Source organism: Fimicolochytrium jonesii, assembly GCF_025526975.1.
Source record: "Fimicolochytrium jonesii strain JEL569 chromosome Unknown EV422scaffold_25, whole genome shotgun sequence".
Classification (NCBI taxonomy): Eukaryota; Fungi; Chytridiomycota; class Chytridiomycetes; order Spizellomycetales; family Powellomycetaceae; genus Fimicolochytrium; species Fimicolochytrium jonesii.
In genome coordinates, this window is record NW_026515692.1 from 33340 (window position 1) to 50074 (window position 16735).

Genomic DNA, 16735 nt, shown 5'->3' on the forward strand with positions numbered 1-16735 from the left:
TGCAATGACAAACACCAACACGGCTTCCAACCAGGCGTCCAGTGGGACTGGGAGCGGGCGCCGTCCGACTTCAGTCATCTCGCCTGTCCTGTAAGTGCTGCGTGGCGTTTTCCCACGTTTTCCTTCAAAGGGACTTTCTGCTGATCATGTATTTCCCACAGAAACTTCCTCGGACAATCAGCAATGAGGCTAGCAGGCGGGTCCCCAGTCTCCGAACCCGAAGAAATACCTCCAACAACATCAACAACGCGAGGGGTAGGCTCGTCAAAACCATCAGGACCCATCCGCGTCAAAACGAACCGCAACAAACCCCCAGACTACCTCTCCGGACTCTTCCAATCCGGCCAGCAAACGACCACAAGCGGCGCGAGCGAAAAGCGAATGCCGTTGTACACCAACCTCCCCGCATCCGCGTTCCTGGTGTGGAATAACAACTCGGCAGCAGCTGCAGCGGGGAATAGCGCGTCGAAGCATATGGACCATGACACGGACGGGGATGTGAAGGCGGGAGAGAGCAATACCTCTCCAAAACAGAAGAAGAAGCTGAATCTGCCGACGCAGTGGAATGCGAAGGATAAGAATCAGTCGCTGGACTTGGCGCCGAATGGGTTGAGGATAACGTATACAGGTGCTTACATGGGAGACGCATAAGCGTATGGAGTGATTGCTCATGCGGTTCTAACGCGGCGTTCGCAATGTTATTCAGGACCAGGGCAGATGGACGCGCATGCGGCAGCTGTGCGGACGAATTACCCTATACCGCCTCAATGTGGTCTGGTGAGCACTTCGGTGGGGAGGGACTCCCGTGTGATACGTGGGCCCACTAATGAGTATTTCCTTGTAGTTCTATTACGAGGTTACCATCATAAGCAAAGGCAGGGAAGGGTGAGTAGATGGGCCGTATGGAGCCCGTGGCGAGCGACCGGTGCGAAGGGAGGGTCAAGCGTAGGGGCAGGTTTACTGACCGATCGATCACCCAACGCTGCAGGTTCATCGGGATCGGACTGTGTGCACATAATGTGCAACTAAACCGACTACCAGGTACGACTTGCCAGACCTGGCCGCATCGCATCTGCGGTACTCAAATTCTATCACTACAACAGGCTGGGAAGACCATTCATGGGGCTACCACGGCGACGACGGCCACTCCTTCTGCTGCTCCGGCACGGGCAAACCCTACGGCCCCTGCTTCACCACCGGCGACGTGATCGGCTGCATCGTCAACTTCATGACCAAATCCATCTCCTTCACCAAAAACGGCGCGTTACTGGGCACCGCGTTCCCGAATGCGCTGGATAACCCGAAACTGGAGGGGAATCTGTACCCCTCGATTGGACTGAGGACACCGGGGGAGGTGGTGGAGGCGAATTTTGGACAGAATAAGTTTGAGTTTGATATCGGGTTGTATTTTCAGGTATGAGTCCGTTTCGAACCCCTACGTTTATTACGCACATGACCCACCTCCCTACGTCCCCGACACAGGAAGAAAAGGCCCGAATATGGCACCAAGTCAACTCCGCGCCCCTTCCCCCTCTCCTCCCACCTATGTACTCCCCAACCACACCACCCACCCAACAACCCAGCATAAACCACCTCATCCTCTCCTACCTAATCCACCACGGCTTCTGCGAAACAGCCTCGGCTTTCTCATCTAGTTCCATCTCCGGGGATGTGTCTCCTGTACCGGATGACGAGCCGTTTGATGAGGTTGATATGCGGCAGCGGCAACGTACGTTCTATGGTTTCGTCAAGTTGTGCAGTGTCGGCGGAGTAGGAGGCAGGGCCTACCATGGTATCATTGCCTAACTCGAACTTCCCCGTTAGGCATCAGAGACGCAATCCTAACGGGCTCAATCCCCCTCGCCACACAACTTATGGACCAATACTACCCCGGCATCTTATCGCAGAACCGCCGCCTCGCGTTCATGTTGCAGAGTCAGAAGTTTGTCGAGTTGATGCGGGGGGTTGGTGTCGAGTCAAATCCATCCGAGGCGGTGATTGCGGGAGAGGAGGGGGAGGATGCGATGGATGTTGATGGTGCGGGAGGGGAAGGGGAAGGGCACGAAGGCGGGGCCGGGGACACGGAGGAGGAACGATTACGCGCGGTCGTGGCGCACGGGCAGGACCTGAATGTGACGTTTGGGACTGTCGAGAATGAGTTTGTGCAACGCGCTTTGGTGGTACGTACGTCCCCCCCCTTCCCTTTCGTTACCCCCGTTCTCTTCTCGTGTGCGCTGCGCCATACCCCACTCACGACAGGGATATGTGGGCATTGTAGGAAACGTATTCGCTGTTGGCATACCCTGACCCCTGGACCTCGCCCGTCTCGTACCTCCTCGACCCCGTGAACCGCGCCCTGGTCGCCGACGCTGTCAATTCCGCTATCCTCGGTGCGTCTTCCATCCAACCCCCCCCTCAAATCAAACACCCCACCCCTACTCACATTTGTGAACTTCTTCTATTTCTTCATTATGTAGTGGCATCATCCCGCCCCGGCATACCAGCAATTGAGAGCATATACCGTCAAGCGGCGGTTGTGGGCTGGGAGCTGTTGAAGAGCGGGGGTGGGGCGGCGGCATTTGTTAGGGCTGAGGAGTGTTTGGTATGAGATCAAGAAGGGGGGTTTTCTGTGTGTATGTGATTGAGGGGGGGGATTTTGTGTGTATGTGTTTAGGAATGAGATTTCATGTTTTTTTCTCGATCTTTTATCTCGATCTGGTGTGATGTTTTTTTTTCTCTATTTCGTTTTGCATGAATTTCTTTGTTCGCAATGTATATATACACCAATGGAGAACCGAGAGAGAGAGAGAGGGAAAACACAGAGAGAGCGGAGGCGCCGAGTGATGACGAAACCGTCCGTCCGCCTTCCCACTTTCCCACTCTGCCCACCCCACCTCCCTACTGCCGCTTCGCCCGCGCATTCTCCGGACTCACCCACTTCCCACTCGTCACATACTTCCACGGTTTCGCACTCCACGGCACCGCAACATGCCTCAACGGAATGTTATCCCTCAACGGCACAAACAGCTCCTTCCGCCTAAATATCTTCACCAGCCGCTCAAATTCCACATCCACCTCCTTGCTCCCCACCTCCCTCCTCTCGACGACCACCTTGAGATGGGCGCGGGGGCGATGCATGATCCCAAACCGTGCGCGTCCATGGATCTTCAACCGTTTCAGAAACACCCCCTTCCCGACCCAGGCCTGTGTGATGACATACTCGTCGGCATCCTGGTTGTAGTTCTCCTTGAGGTTGCAGCGGACGCGGTGGAGGAGGGCGCGGACACGGTCGGCGGCGCGTTTCTTGCTCATCGTCATCTGCGTGTGCGCTTCGGGGACCGACATGTGTTTGATGAGCCGCGCGAGGTGGGTGAGTTTTTGCGGGGAGCAGGGGAAATCGCCGGTGGTGAAGGTTGGGATCTGTTTGGGCTTTCTCGATTTCGCGCCTGCGAGGGTGGTGGAGGAGGAGGAGGGGGACGGGGTGCCGGTGGCTGCGGCGGCGTCTTTGATGGCGGCGTCGAAGAGGGGGGAGGCGGTGGCGGAGACTTCGTCCAGTGGGGCGGTTTTCATTGTAGAGGATTGGGTTGAGGAGGAGGATGTTGAGGCGGGGCGGTGGGATTGCAGGAGGGTAGTGGTGGCGGTGGTGGTGGTGGTGGCGGGGAGACGGGTGAGGCAGATGGGACGCAATGGTTGGCGCCGGCAGAGGCTCAGGGCTGGCCGGCGGAGGGAGTGGGCGAGGGTCATTGTGGGCAACTGCTTTCAGGGGGGGGTTGGGTATGTGCCGATAATGTGCGGGGATTGGAAATCTCTGGTGGGAAGGAAGGGTCCGCTAGCTTCAGCAGTCGTTGAAGACCCTAGACAATGGGACGGTGGGGGAATGTTGGTCCCTCTCTGTACGTTAACGTGGGGTTGATGCGGGGCGAGTACGATCTCTCTGTGTTTTGGGAAACCGTTTGCACGTCGTTGTCGAGGGGCCATTTGGCGGAGTGGCGCAGTCGGCCTCGGCACACAAAATTCACACCGCGCGTCCCATACGGGCCCTATTCATATTGCTTCACCACCATCGAACGAGGCTTCAATTCTCAGCTCAATTGATCGGGATTGGTCATGTAGCAACACTTGATGATGTCGTCTCGACGGATGCTTGTATTATGTACAGATTCTCTATGCAAAAGGTCCCCGGCGAACGGGGTGAAGGAAAGGAATCCAAGTATGTGCGGGTGACTGGAAGCAGAGACTATGAAGGATGGGGTCATCTACTATTGTATCTACATGCGCTGGCCAAAAGAAATATCTACATGAAGTGTCTAGCCAGAAGAACAGATGTTAGAATGCCTATGTCCGCATAAGGAGCGGAACATAGTCGGACTTACTTTCGCATGTAACCTGAGACGGTCTTGAAAACCACCAGGAGGATACCACCGCCGGGTCTCAGACAAAGTACTTTCGGTACAAAGCCTAGAATCGAAGTGAAGGATGAGGACACGGTTATTCCGGTTTCTCAGGATACGATGATCCCGTCCCGTTTACCCCTTTTGCGTACCTTTGTAAAGAGCCCGAGGTCCTTCCTCACGCAGGACCAGTCCAAGTGATGGTAAGGCAGATGCCCAGCCTAGGAGGCATTTAACAATGCTTGGATTGTCTCCCATTCCTTGTAGAACTCAGACGCACTCCTTAGAATCCGAATCGAAACTTCGTCTAAACTTAAGACCGTCGGAAGGAGCTTTCTGAGATGCTCAGCAAAGCCTTGGTCATCCGCGGCAGAGCCCAAGTAGAGAACCGTATAGTGCAGAGGTTCATTGAGTATCTCGTGAACACTGCAACCCATACACGGCTGGGTAGACAGCTTTGCCTTGAGCTTTATTCCATCGTCATAAAAATCGTTGAGCTGATCCCACACTGTCGGCGGATTATCGGGATCGAAATTTTCTTCTCCCTCAAGTTTCTGAATAGCGGTGTCAAACAAATCGTTCGCTTTGTCAATAGCCTCCATGATGCGGCGATAGGTCCTTGTCACTTCTGCGGCCCATTGTACATGCAACCCGCAGATACCTGATACGGACGACATAGTTGTTATTGAACATTATCATACTATTAATTCTCATGTTCTCCAGCGCAATATTACTGACCTTTGAGTCGAGGACCGTTCCGGACACTTGACTGGGCAATTGACAAGAGGTATTCAAACTCGACGTCCCGTCTATCCACATTCTCAGGCTTTCTCTTTTGAACGAAAGTTTCTTCGGATAAAGGTCCAGAACCACTATGACTACGTCGTATATCGGCCATGGCAGCGTAGGATAAATCATTCCAAAGAAAGACGAACAGAGGAATCTGCGCCTTGATGACAAAAATGAAATGGGAGTCGCGTGATCACACCGCCAATGGCGCCAAGTTTTTCCACGCCCGTAAACTGTCGAAATACTGTCATAGAACGCCCCTTGATCTCCTGGCCCAAAGAAGCTCCTTCCATAGAAGTTTAGCGATTTTCTGCACCCGTCCATCCGTAGGTCAGTGTGCGCCCTTGGTCCTCCCGAGGGATTCAGAAGGCATCGGGTCCGGACCGAGTCCACACCAAGTCAGGAAACACCGAACAACATGGATGAAAAAATCGCCTACGTCAACCGTATCGATGGCCCGCCCACCGGCGTCTTTTCACTCAGAGAAGTCGCAAGCGGCCCGCAAAAAAACCAGGTACATAAATACCTCGTCGAGATCCCAACCTCCCCCACAACACTCAATGCCCGAAGAAAGCAACATCACCGAACCCTGTTGAAAGAAAGATAAAGAGATTGAACGACTGCGGAAGGAAATCCGGCACTCGAAGGCAAAGCTCGCTGAGTCGCCGTGCACCAAACAATCCGCTTCAGTCAAAATGCCGGCCGACGTCAAACAAACACATAGTGATCATATTCAAGAAGCACATCAGTACGCTCGGAGAAGGTACAGAAGGAAATGCCCTACTGCTGCCGACATCCTCCCTGCTGAACGGGGATGGGTTTTGCAAGATTCCTATAGGGGCGAGTACATAGAAGAGGATTTCTATCGCCGTCGCAGGGATCTCAAACCTGCATCTGGCTCTCCCATAGGTGACTCCGAACCAGAATGTATTTCAGATGATTTATCTGAAGAGGAAACCCTAACCCTAACCCTAAGAGATTACAGGGAATCATGAATTCTTTAATGCGTAAACCGTAAGACCGACCAACAATGCCTAAACCGCTCGTCCCTTCAGAGAAGGTACGCCTCCATGAACGGGCCATCATCGCCCAGCTCAAGAAGGAACGGGCATTCAATCATGATGCGATTGCCGCGCTGATGGACAACCTCATGCCTTCACGTCGGGGCTTCGAGGAGACCGTGCTCGACAAAGTGTGGGCACAATACTATGCTTCGATAGATTACGAGGTCATCAATCTGATCCAAAGAAATCCAAAAGATCCCTTCCTCACCCATAACGAGCACCAGGCTATCACCTGTTTCCTCACTGCTAGATATCTGGCCCTATTGATGCGTTTAGGGACCCGAACACCGAAGGACATGACACTCTACAGGGGCATCTCGATACGGCAAAACAAGCTGGACCAGTTTCGGCAAACGTACGTCCCTGGCCGACGGATCATCACCAACGAATTCATGTCCACCACCCCCACCTTGGACATCGCCCACAGCTTCACTATGTATCCCAACAGCGCCGCTGTGATGATGGTCCTGTCAATCCCCCGTGGGACGCCTATCGACGTCGGAAATAACCACGCCGTTGAAGAGGAGGCGGTCCTCCACAATTGCACACAGTGGCGGGTGGATGCCATGCACATGATAGATCCCAATACCTTCCGGGTCTATATGCACCTTGAGGCGATGAGCACGCCGTTCATCGAGATGGACGATGGAATTGAGGCGCTCTGTCGCCTCTACGAGGAGAATCAGGCAGGTGATCTAATGTACACTCTCGCGCTCTGGGACGATTACCGGAAAGGAGGCGGATGCGCAAACATAAGGCCCGTTCGTCACACCAGTCGCAAGTTCCCCTCCCTGAAGGGTTTGCCGACGGCCGTGGTCTTATTCGTCAAAGGTGGTCAGGCTGTTGCGCCCGGCTCCAGCACATAAGGACAACGTTAAGGACAACGGACCCTTAACCAATGGAGGAATGCTCTTTCTTGTTCGGATTCGGGAGTGTGAGAGCGTGGAGAGCTCGACAAGCCTGTCCCGGGAAAATGGGTCCTTAGGTATGTCTGGCAACAGCACAGTCCCAAACTCTGACGAAGAGGAGATGGGTATAAAAGAGCGCCGTGCCGGGCGCCAGCTCACCTTCAGAAAATCATACCAAAGTCAATATGTCAAACGCACGAACACCATCGAGGACGCTCTCTCCCGAACTGTATGCCCTCTTCGGGATCAAGGAGGGCACCCGGGTCGATCTTCTCGAGATACTGAAATACTTGAACAAATATATTGACGATGTTATGATCTCGACGACGGAGGCGGAAGCGAAGAAGAGAAGACAGAGCGAGAGTGATAGGTGACAAGAGATTGTATTGGGCGAAACGACAAACAAGGACTAGAACAGGAGATGAGCAGAACTGGTGTTGATCTGCTGGGGAGGAAGGGAATGGACGAAGAGAGGCCGGCTATTATAGATAGACAACCCAGCAGATCAAAGAACAACAACAAGAGGGGACTGGGGGGGGGGGGGGGGGGGGGGCGCCAGCTATGCTCCTAGAGCGGCCGTGGCGAGCGTAGAGGGCATTGCTACGGCTGCTGGCTATGGAGAAGTAGTGGGGGGTGTGGAGAAGCCGTGGGGGGATTGGCGAAATGAGAGGAGAGAGGAGGAGCGGCAAATGGGGGATTGGCGGACGAGAGCAGAGCAGGGGATTGGCGAAATGAGAGGGGAAGGCATTGACATTGACATTGACATTGACACCGACATTGACATTGACAGTGGCGTTCGACATTGGTGGCTGTCAGTGTGCTGTCATGAGGTATGCTTATGGTATGGGCTCATTGTCCATAACATCACCCCCCTCTTTAGCGGCGGCGGCGGCGGCGGTGTTGAGTCTTGTGTGGTCGCAGAGGACGGGCATCGGGGACGGAGCAAGGTTTGTCGGGGTACACGCTGTGGAAGCCCTCGAGGGGTTCGTCCGCATGGGTGAGGTGTTCCACGGGCTCCCAGGTGTTCTCAGAGTCAGGCCAGTCTTGCCATTTGATGAGATACTGAAGGTGACGACGATGGGTGTGAGAGTCGAGGATGGCTTCGATGACCCATTCTTCTTGACCATCAATGTTCTCTGGAGGCGCGGGTTTGGGTTTGTGTCGTTTGGGGATGGTGAAGCAAGGTTCGAGGAGCGAGACAAGGAAGACATTGTGGAATTTGTAGGTAGACGGGAGCTTAAGACAGTAGGCGACTGAATTGATCTTTTCAATGATTGGGAATGGCCCAATCTTGCGATTGTCGAGTTTCGGAGAGGGCCTGGTCGTCTGGAGGTTTTTGCAGAGGAGCCAGACGTGGTGGCCAGGTTTCAAGTCCGTTCCAGGAATTTGCTTAGCGCCGGCGTAGTGCTTCATTCGATCTTGGGCTTCCTTGAACTCAAGCGCAAGCTGTTCATGGATTTCCTTGAGTTGTTTAGCGCGGGCTTCGGCAGCCGGATTGACGGATTCAGAGGTAGCAGAGGCCGTGAAACTGAAGTGGGGGTGGAGACAATTGTTGGCGTAGAGGGGAGTGGTCTGGGATGAGGACTGGTGGGTGTTGTTGTAGGCAAACTCGGCGGACGACAGAAGCTGTTTCCAGTTGTCCTGTTGGTGGTTGCAAAAGCATCGGAGATACTGCTCCAGGATCTGGTTGGCGCGTTCCGTCTGGCCGTCGCTCTGGGGGTGGAAGGCTGAGGAGAGGTTGGCTTTGGCCCTGAGGAGCTCGAGAAGTTGACGCCAGAACCAAGACTTGAACCGGGGTCCTCGGTCAGAGACGATATCGTCGGGGTGGCCGTGGAGACGGATGATATTGTGGAAGACTAGGTCGGCGGTGGATGTTGGAGGTATCATCCTCCCGAGTCCCCGGTTAGGGTTCCTGTAGTTTATTTCCTCACGTGACTTCCCCCCCGCTTACGCCACGCTTCCGCGTACGGGACTTCACTCTTTTCTTCCCCTTTTCGGACCTCGCGTCCTCTTTTCTACACCAGACAATATATACTTCACAGCACAGCATTGCACACTACATAGAGTTTGCTCAGTTATCTGCTTCCTCTGCCAACTACTGCTAAGTGGTTATGAGCCCTGGCTTTGCCCGCAACTAGCGGACGTCCAGGATGAAGAACTCACGGCCTCCAGTCACCGCTCTCTTAGAAAGCACCATGCCACCTAAGGACTCAACAACCCAACCTCAGAAGGGCTACGCAGCTGCAGTGACAGCCGGCAAGCCCTCCGCTCACCACACGCGGTCCCAAGGAGGAGCTCTCCTGGGACCCCTACCTGCGGCTACTAGAGGCAGAGGAAAGAAAGTTCAACAACCCCCTGTTAAGAGTTCTGAGTCTATTTATCCGCGCTCTGGCATTGACTCACGTACTCCGCTTAATCAAGGTGTAGCCCGTCATGCCGACTTACGCAGTGAACCGACACCTACCCTGCCTTACAAAATGCCTGGTGAATTTGTGGATGAGAAGAAGAGGAAGGAGGAACTTTCTGCTACTATTGCGGAATGGAAAGACGCAACCACGCCATATGTGGATGCGCCTGAATCACGCGCACATACCAGAACCAAAAACAACCCCTTCCTGATGTATTCCATTCAGGAAGAACCTATGCCTGTCAAGCAGGAAGAGGAGATGATTCAAATAAAGGATCAAATAGCCAATCTGACTGGATTGGTTACCTTGCTCCTGAATTCGGGCCGAGCGCCACAACAAGGCGAACCTACCGTCCCCTCCGTGAACCCGCTTGCTCAGTCGCCAGTGAACAGCACTTGCTCTCATCATTTGACTAGCCCTATCCAGGCAAACGTTGAGGTAGGCAGGGTAATGTAGATGTATTTTGGGTAAAGAAGAAAAGAGGAAGCCGGTGCAGTCGCGCGCGAAGATGTACAAGTAGAAAAATGCAACAACAAGTCATGTGAGTGGGGATATAGACTAGCTAGTGGGTTAGGTTTACCGCAGGGAGTTAGGGTTCCGCAGACAGGTAGGGTTGGGGAAATATGACACGTCTCCCCACCGCACCACATTCCTCCCCCTGCCTCCACAGTGCCAAGCGAGTCAGCAAGCGAAACTGAAATCGGAAAAAAAGGACGTTGATCGACGCAGAGGCACTAGCGCGGTATCGAGGGACCGTCCCGGTGGGCATATGCGGGGGCGCGGTGACGTGAGCGAGCGATCGTTCGAGTAGTGAGCAAACGCGAGAATCCGAAACGAAGAAGAAGCGAGACGAAAAAGTGAAACCGGAAAGGAAGACGTGTGAAGTCGGTGAACATCAACAGCCGTGGCGACTGGGACGGCCGGCGGGCGTGTGGAAAAGAGGGGTCAACGAAGCGGCGTCAAGAGCGTGCGGTTGGTCGACAGGGAGGGCACCTGGGTAGGAAGAGGTGTCGTCCGAGGGGAGCGCAGCGTAGTGGGCAACTAACGAAACTTGGAGTTCGTCCAGGACAAGATCCGGGACATCGGAGAGAGAGTCATTGTCGATCTCTTCTTCGGGCGTAGCATTCGGAGGGGGATCCACTTGGTCGTCGTGGAGGGGAAGGTTGGACGGCAGGGTGAAAGCGGGTGCGTGCCAGGCAGGGCGTATCCTTGCGGGGACCATCCGGAGGTGATTGACAGGGCGGGAGTTGAACGCAGGGCCCCCGTACTCATTGAGGAGCAAGTAGGCGCCACCGGCGTAGGCCTTGGAAATCTGATATGGACCGGTCCAGCGGTTGACGAGCTTGCGGGTCGAGACGTAAGTCGTGTCCAACTCGTTGCGATGAACGTACACCCAGTCGCCAACAGCATAGGTATGCGGGGCCTTCCGCTTAGCGTTGATGGTTTACGCTTATCGATGTTCGAAAAGCATACCATCGTCTTCTTATACGCAAACAAGATTGAGAAAAAACGGCAATACAAATTCGCTTCGGACATTTCGAGTATTTGATTATGCCGTTTGGGCTTACCAACGCACCTGCTGCATTTCAACGTCTTATGAATACGACCTTGCATAAAGATTACGAAGAATTCCTTGCTACCTACCTGGACGACATTTTTATTTCTCGAAGACCTTAGCTGAACATCGGGAACACGTCGATCGTCTCCTGAAGAAACTTGAAGAACACGCCCTTTTCATCAAGCCTTCAAAGTACGTATGGGCTAAAGAAGAACTCGAATGGTGTGGTCATATTGTCGGAAGACATGGTGTTCGCATCGCGCCCTCGAAAATCCAAGCTATCAAGGATTGGGCTACTCCTAAGTCAACAAAAGGAGTTCAAAGCTTTCTCGGGTTCACAAACTACTTCCTTGACTTCGTACAAGGTTGTTCGGACATCGCTCTGCCCCTATCAAGTATTCAATCTTCGAAAGTCAAATTTCGATGGGGTCCTGAGCAACAAGAGGCATTTCAAAAGTTGAAAGAAGCGTTGATCAATGCGCCTACGCTAGCAACCATCGACAAAACCAAGCCGATTTACGTCTATACTGACTCATCGAGCTACGCTATTGCTGGCCTGATTGGACAACCTTCTGGGGATGAAACAATCCCTACAAATCTGCCTACTCTCGTCGGACAATGGAAGAAGTTACCTAGGCTCCGGCCTGTGGTTTTCTTTTCTAGAAAGATGAAAGACGCAGAAACTCGATATCCTACGCACGAACAGGAGTTTATAGCTCTTGTCAAGATGTTGGTTGCCAATCGACCATATCTGATCGGTCGTTACTTCCGATGTTTTAGCGATCACAAGGGACTTGAACTCATCCAAACGCAACCCCATTTGGGCAGAAGACAAGCCAATTGGGTGGAGAAGCTACAAGAGTATGATTTCGACATCCAGTATTTACCTGGACGATGGAATCATATCGCCGACATGCTCTCCCGCAATCCAATCTATGCGCCTCGGTGTGTAGATTGTCAACGACGCCTCGACATGCATACGCAGATCAGCAACATGCTTGTCAATGAACCCTCCTCCAACGCTACGACAGACAATCCACAAAACTCACCTACTTGCTCAGAAGAAGAATGGAAAAAAGCCCTACGCGAAGATCCATATTCAGATTATCTCAATGAAATTTCTCGAAAGCCTCAACACGCGAAAACTTCAAAAGAACTCCGTTATATGTTCAAAAATGGATTAGTACGACACGAAGGACGTCTATACGTTCCTGAAGACATTCGCCCGAAGATTTTACGGACAAGAATTCTTACGGACTATTACTGGCCTACCGTACGCTCCGATGTCATCAAATACGTTGGAACTTGCAAATCCTGTCGACAATTCAAATCTGGTCATCGTTGATACGGATTTCTTTGACCTCTTCCTATACCTTTTGGAAGATGGCACACGATTGGATTCAAGATTTTCGAAGTAGATGAAACAAACTCTTGTCTCGTTTGCATTGATTACCTTTCCGGACGTGTGATCCTAACGCCGATCAGGAAGACAATCACTGGACGCAAACTAGCCGAAGTCTTCTTAGATCATGTATGGAAACATGTCGGTACGCCAAAAGTCTTTGTTACGGACCGTGAACCTCGCGCACTTTCCGACTTCTTCCTGACATTTGATATCCTCCTCAGTGTAAAACATGAATACGCTACGGCTCGTCATCAGCAAACCGACGGCAAAGTTGAGTGAGCCATCCAAACCCTGAAAAGGATTTGGAAGCAATATCTCAACTACGATAAAAGCAATTGGAAGAAACTATTGCCTTTAATCGAATTCGCATACAACACCGCTCCGAGGGAGGAATATGAAGGTTTATCGCCATTCAAAGTAGATCTCGGACGCTCTCCAATCCTCCCGGGTTGGAATCCAACACTCGAAGGACTAGAACTCAAACTTCGAGCTGTAGATCGAAACGAAATCGAACTCTTCAAGAAAGGGCAGGAAGACATCGCCCGTATCGTACGCGAAAACCTTCAGAGATCGCGAGATCAATTTGCACATCAACACGACAAAGGTCGAACGCCAATCGCATACAAAATTGGCGACCTCGTCGATCTAAATCGACCAGGAATCAACCTAGAAGTAGACGCTCGAAGAGGACTTCGATACCCAGCTACGTGGATCGCTACACGCCTGCCTACAAACGATGGCGAAAAGCTCATCCACAATCTTTGTGGATACGGAGACGAACAGCATAGAGCATCTCATATCACATCACACGTGGACGTCGCAAGAACCGCTCACTTCCAATCACACCACTGACAATAGCGACGTAAACTACATCACATCACGCGCGGCGACGCAAGAACCGACCTTATACACACACATCACACACGAGGTCGGCTTAGGGACGCCTTTGCCTCAAAAACACACATCACACAGTGCGTCAACACTATAAAATAAACAAGTGCGTCAACACTTTAAAATGGACATGAGCTCTCCCTTTCTTCACATATCCCTCGTAGTTCACCTCTTATTTATTCGGCGCCCTCCTCAGGATCTGAGCGAGGTGTCGGGGATATCTCATATTCACTTGTATTTCATATTACATCTCTGTACTTCTACTTGATCGGAGGCCCGGGTTGGTCACCCGAGCTCTCGGTGATACATTACATAAGGCGCCAAGCCTCACTGAAGCCACGCAAGCCCCGCTGGCAGCCCATATATAAAGCTGTCAGTCGAGCAGCCGCTGCGAAAAGAATCTTACTTTTTTCTTCACTACAATACACTGCTCTCAGCCCTCTCGGAAGGGCCCAATGTCATCTACGTTTCCTCTGAGGTTACAAAGCCCACCGTTTCATGACCCTTGATCGGCCGACACTTCAAGCCTGAGTTCTTCCACCACTCCAGAACCTCCACGCGACCATGTATCAAAGCTAGCCGCGGTGGACTGATTGTAATGGCACTCCAATCCGTTCCCAACGCCCTCCGTTACCCACCACTGAAGGACAGCGATAGGACCGCTCCTGGATGCGTATTATGCCAGTTTGCCAAACAGAGCGCTTACCCGGTCATGTACTGTACTGGTAGGTGCCCCTTTAACACGAACCACTGTCTGCTCCACTCTGGGTCTCTCGTTGTCGCATCGGAAACAGGTTTGCTTGTGTTCTTTTCGATAGCGGCGCAACTGGGGTATTCCTTGACAAGACATTCATCGAAAAAGCACAAACTTCCCAAGAAACGTATCGAACCCAAGCAGATATGGCTGGCCGACAAGGAATCATACATGATTCTCAACACGGTTGTTTCGGAAAAGTTAGATCCATGGGATCTCGAATCTCAGTTGCTTTTCTTAGTTGGACAACTTCCCTGGCTAGTCAGTAATCTGGCTTATGACGCTATTATTGGAACTCCTTTTTGGCGTTTCTTCAATTACGCTGAACAATTCTCAATGAGCACCCTACCTGTCCTTCGCTGGACCAATTACACTTAGCAGTAGTCAGCAGAGGAAGCAGATGACTGATCAAACTCTATATTGTGTGGGATGTAATATTGTGAAGTATGTGTTGTCTAGAGTAGAAAGAGGACGCAAGGTCCGAAGGGGAAGAAAAGAGTGAAGTCCCGTACGCGGAAGCGTGGCGTAAGCGGGGGGGAAGTCACGTGAGGAAATAAACTACAGGAACCCTAACCGGGGACTCGGGAGGATGATACCTCCAACAGTTTTGGTCCTTCTGGCCATACTTTTGTGTGCCTGATTTGCCTTTTGACGAGGAGACTTTTAATGTCATTTTGATGGAGTGGGAGGGGGCGTCTCGGTGGGGGATGGCTGACGAAGGTCTTGTTCTGGTGGGAGCGGGGTCTGGTTGAAAAGTGCAAAATGCGAGGCTATCCCCTCCATCCCTGTGAGAGAAGCACTAACCATTGCTAACCCTAACTCCCTATCCCTAACCCTAGCTCCATGCATCCACATGACACTACCGTACTTTATTGTTTTCTTCCCTACATGTCGGAGTAGCTGCAGCTTCCTGTCTCCTTTCAGGCGGCCCCTTTGACATGTGGGGAATGCGTCACATGTCCCCAATGTCCTGTCACGTCACATGCTGCTTGAAATCCACATTTCATTCGGCCCATAGAGCAAAAACCACACCCAGCTCAGCAAGGATCCCTCTTGTAATCTCATCTCAACGCACAGTAACAATGGCTGGTTGAGGAATAAAATGGCTGGGGCTGTTTTGGAGGGGACGCAGGGTGGGAGTGGGGGGATGCGGAGGAGGGTAGCGTTTTATGTATTGGACGCGTCAGGTAACAATTGTAATGTGGGTTGTCCGTCCAGTTGGAGAACAACATGTCTGCAAGACAGGCCTCGCGGGATAAACCTGTATTTAAGCGTCCAGACAGTGTTCTCCAGTGGACTCCGACCTCCTGGGTGCTTTACCAGCGCTCGTCGCGTGTTCCTATTCACAACAAGTATTTCTTTTGCTGCATATTGAATAGCAGCGCCGACAAACACCCATTCCGTCTACAATACCTTACAGCAAAGTAGTTACTGTATACGAACATCAGTTCTACAACCCGTGTGGAAGGTAGTCCACATCACTATTGGTTACCTTGCAAAACACGAAACACGGAGAAAGTGTCGCTGACGGATTGGGTACTTCTCAAATGTTAGATATTGCAAAATGGACCGCCAACGTCTCCGCCACCGCCCTCACAATTGCCCGTAAATTCCTTTCCCCCACCACCTTCAACGAGCAGCTATCCTTCCCATACACCCTCACCCCCCTCGCTTGTCAACTCCTCCCGCCAACACCGCATCAATCACCGGAACACCCCACCCCAAAAAAACCAACATGGAAAAAACACACCTGTCCCTTCTGCATCGACACACAAACGGGGGAGCCGAAGGTGTTGAATGGGGAGCATGAGTGGAGGGTGCATTTTGGGACTAGGGGGCCTAAAATGAGGATGGGCGGTGGGGAGAGGGCGAGGAGAGGGAGGCGTAGGGAAAGTGGTGGTGGGGATGTGAGCAGGGAGGAGGTGGCGGGTAGAATAGATGTATATTAGGTAGGATATACAGTTTTTTGGGGGTGGCAGGGATGTGGAACGGTCATGGAATTCAACATCGGCGTTGTTGCTCGCCCACTACGGTCTTTAGATCTATAGGGTCATCGAAAAACGGTCGACCGGAAACGCGCTGTCGAATTCCTCTGTAATGTGCTGTCACCCGCGGCCGTGCGAGTCCCGTTGCTGTCCCCGTTTTCCCGTGCTCATTCATACTCACGAACCTGCACGTCACATCTTTGAGTCCCGCTGCACCCTTGTCATAGCTCATCAACTCCCAAACTGAGCAACCCTCAAAGGTCTGCAATTTACACACATCTTCGCAGTCACTGAATAATTTCAAGGCTCGAAAAGGCCCCCACTCTCTTTTAAGCATTCCATCCGGGTATCGCACTCCCACACCGTATCCGCGCATCCGTACGAAACTCCACAGACTGAGCACGACATAAGACACCCACACACGACACAAACACACCACCACCACCAAAACACATCACATCTCTCAGTCAGTTTAGACTGTGGATCAGTCATCCCGGACGTCCACCAAAATCGTGCAACCCTTGAAAAAAAAACAAATAGTCTTGAGTCAATATGGAGGGCTTGACGAACGGTGACGAGGTA

At 52.3% G+C, this 16735-nt stretch overlaps 5 protein-coding genes across 5 annotated transcripts; 3 read left to right on the forward strand and 2 right to left on the reverse strand.

Annotated features, from left to right (window-relative positions):
• Positions 1-4: 4 nt before the first annotated feature.
• EV422DRAFT_570240 (concanavalin A-like lectin/glucanase domain-containing protein) lies at positions 5-2608 on the forward strand (the record flags this gene model as incomplete). The annotated part of the gene is made up of 10 exons (XM_053072855.1): positions 5-90; positions 162-628; positions 707-777; positions 845-885; positions 989-1041; positions 1104-1414; positions 1483-1729; positions 1825-2180; positions 2279-2390; positions 2478-2608. The coding sequence occupies 10 exons, from the start codon at positions 5-7 to the stop codon at positions 2606-2608; spliced, it is 1875 nt and encodes a 624-aa protein (XP_052922745.1).
• A 290-nt stretch (positions 2609-2898) lies between these two features.
• On the reverse strand, positions 2899-3570 carry EV422DRAFT_499641 (ribosomal protein L22/L17; the record flags this gene model as incomplete). Its single annotated transcript, XM_053068096.1, has 1 exon — positions 2899-3570. One exon carries the CDS (start codon positions 3568-3570, stop codon positions 2899-2901), a length of 672 nt encoding a protein of 223 aa, XP_052922746.1.
• A 724-nt stretch (positions 3571-4294) lies between these two features.
• Positions 4295-4993, reverse strand: EV422DRAFT_570242 (uncharacterized protein; the record flags this gene model as incomplete). Its single annotated transcript, XM_053072856.1, has 4 exons — positions 4295-4307; positions 4374-4458; positions 4544-4612; positions 4831-4993. 4 exons carry the CDS (start codon positions 4991-4993, stop codon positions 4295-4297), a joined length of 330 nt encoding a protein of 109 aa, XP_052922747.1.
• A 927-nt stretch (positions 4994-5920) lies between these two features.
• On the forward strand, positions 5921-7589 carry EV422DRAFT_539906 (uncharacterized protein). The gene is made up of 3 exons (XM_053071102.1): positions 5921-5943; positions 6009-6089; positions 6166-7589. The coding sequence occupies exon 3, from the start codon at positions 6211-6213 to the stop codon at positions 7108-7110; it is 900 nt and encodes a 299-aa protein (XP_052922748.1). The 5' UTR covers positions 5921-5943; positions 6009-6089; positions 6166-6210; the 3' UTR covers positions 7111-7589.
• A 7949-nt stretch (positions 7590-15538) lies between these two features.
• Positions 15539-16143, forward strand: EV422DRAFT_205429 (uncharacterized protein). The gene has a single exon (XM_053065334.1). It carries the CDS (start codon positions 15716-15718, stop codon positions 16115-16117), a length of 402 nt encoding a protein of 133 aa, XP_052922749.1. The 5' UTR covers positions 15539-15715; the 3' UTR covers positions 16118-16143.
• Positions 16144-16735: the final 592 nt, after the last annotated feature.

Bases quoted from the DNA above. Each gene is read 5' to 3' on its own strand.
- EV422DRAFT_539906 (XM_053071102.1), top strand. From the start codon at position 6,211: ATGCCTAAACCGCTCGTCCCTTCAGAGAAGGTACGCCTCCATGAACGG.
- EV422DRAFT_205429 (XM_053065334.1), top strand. From the start codon at position 15,716: ATGTTAGATATTGCAAAATGGACCGCCAACGTCTCCGCCACCGCCCTC.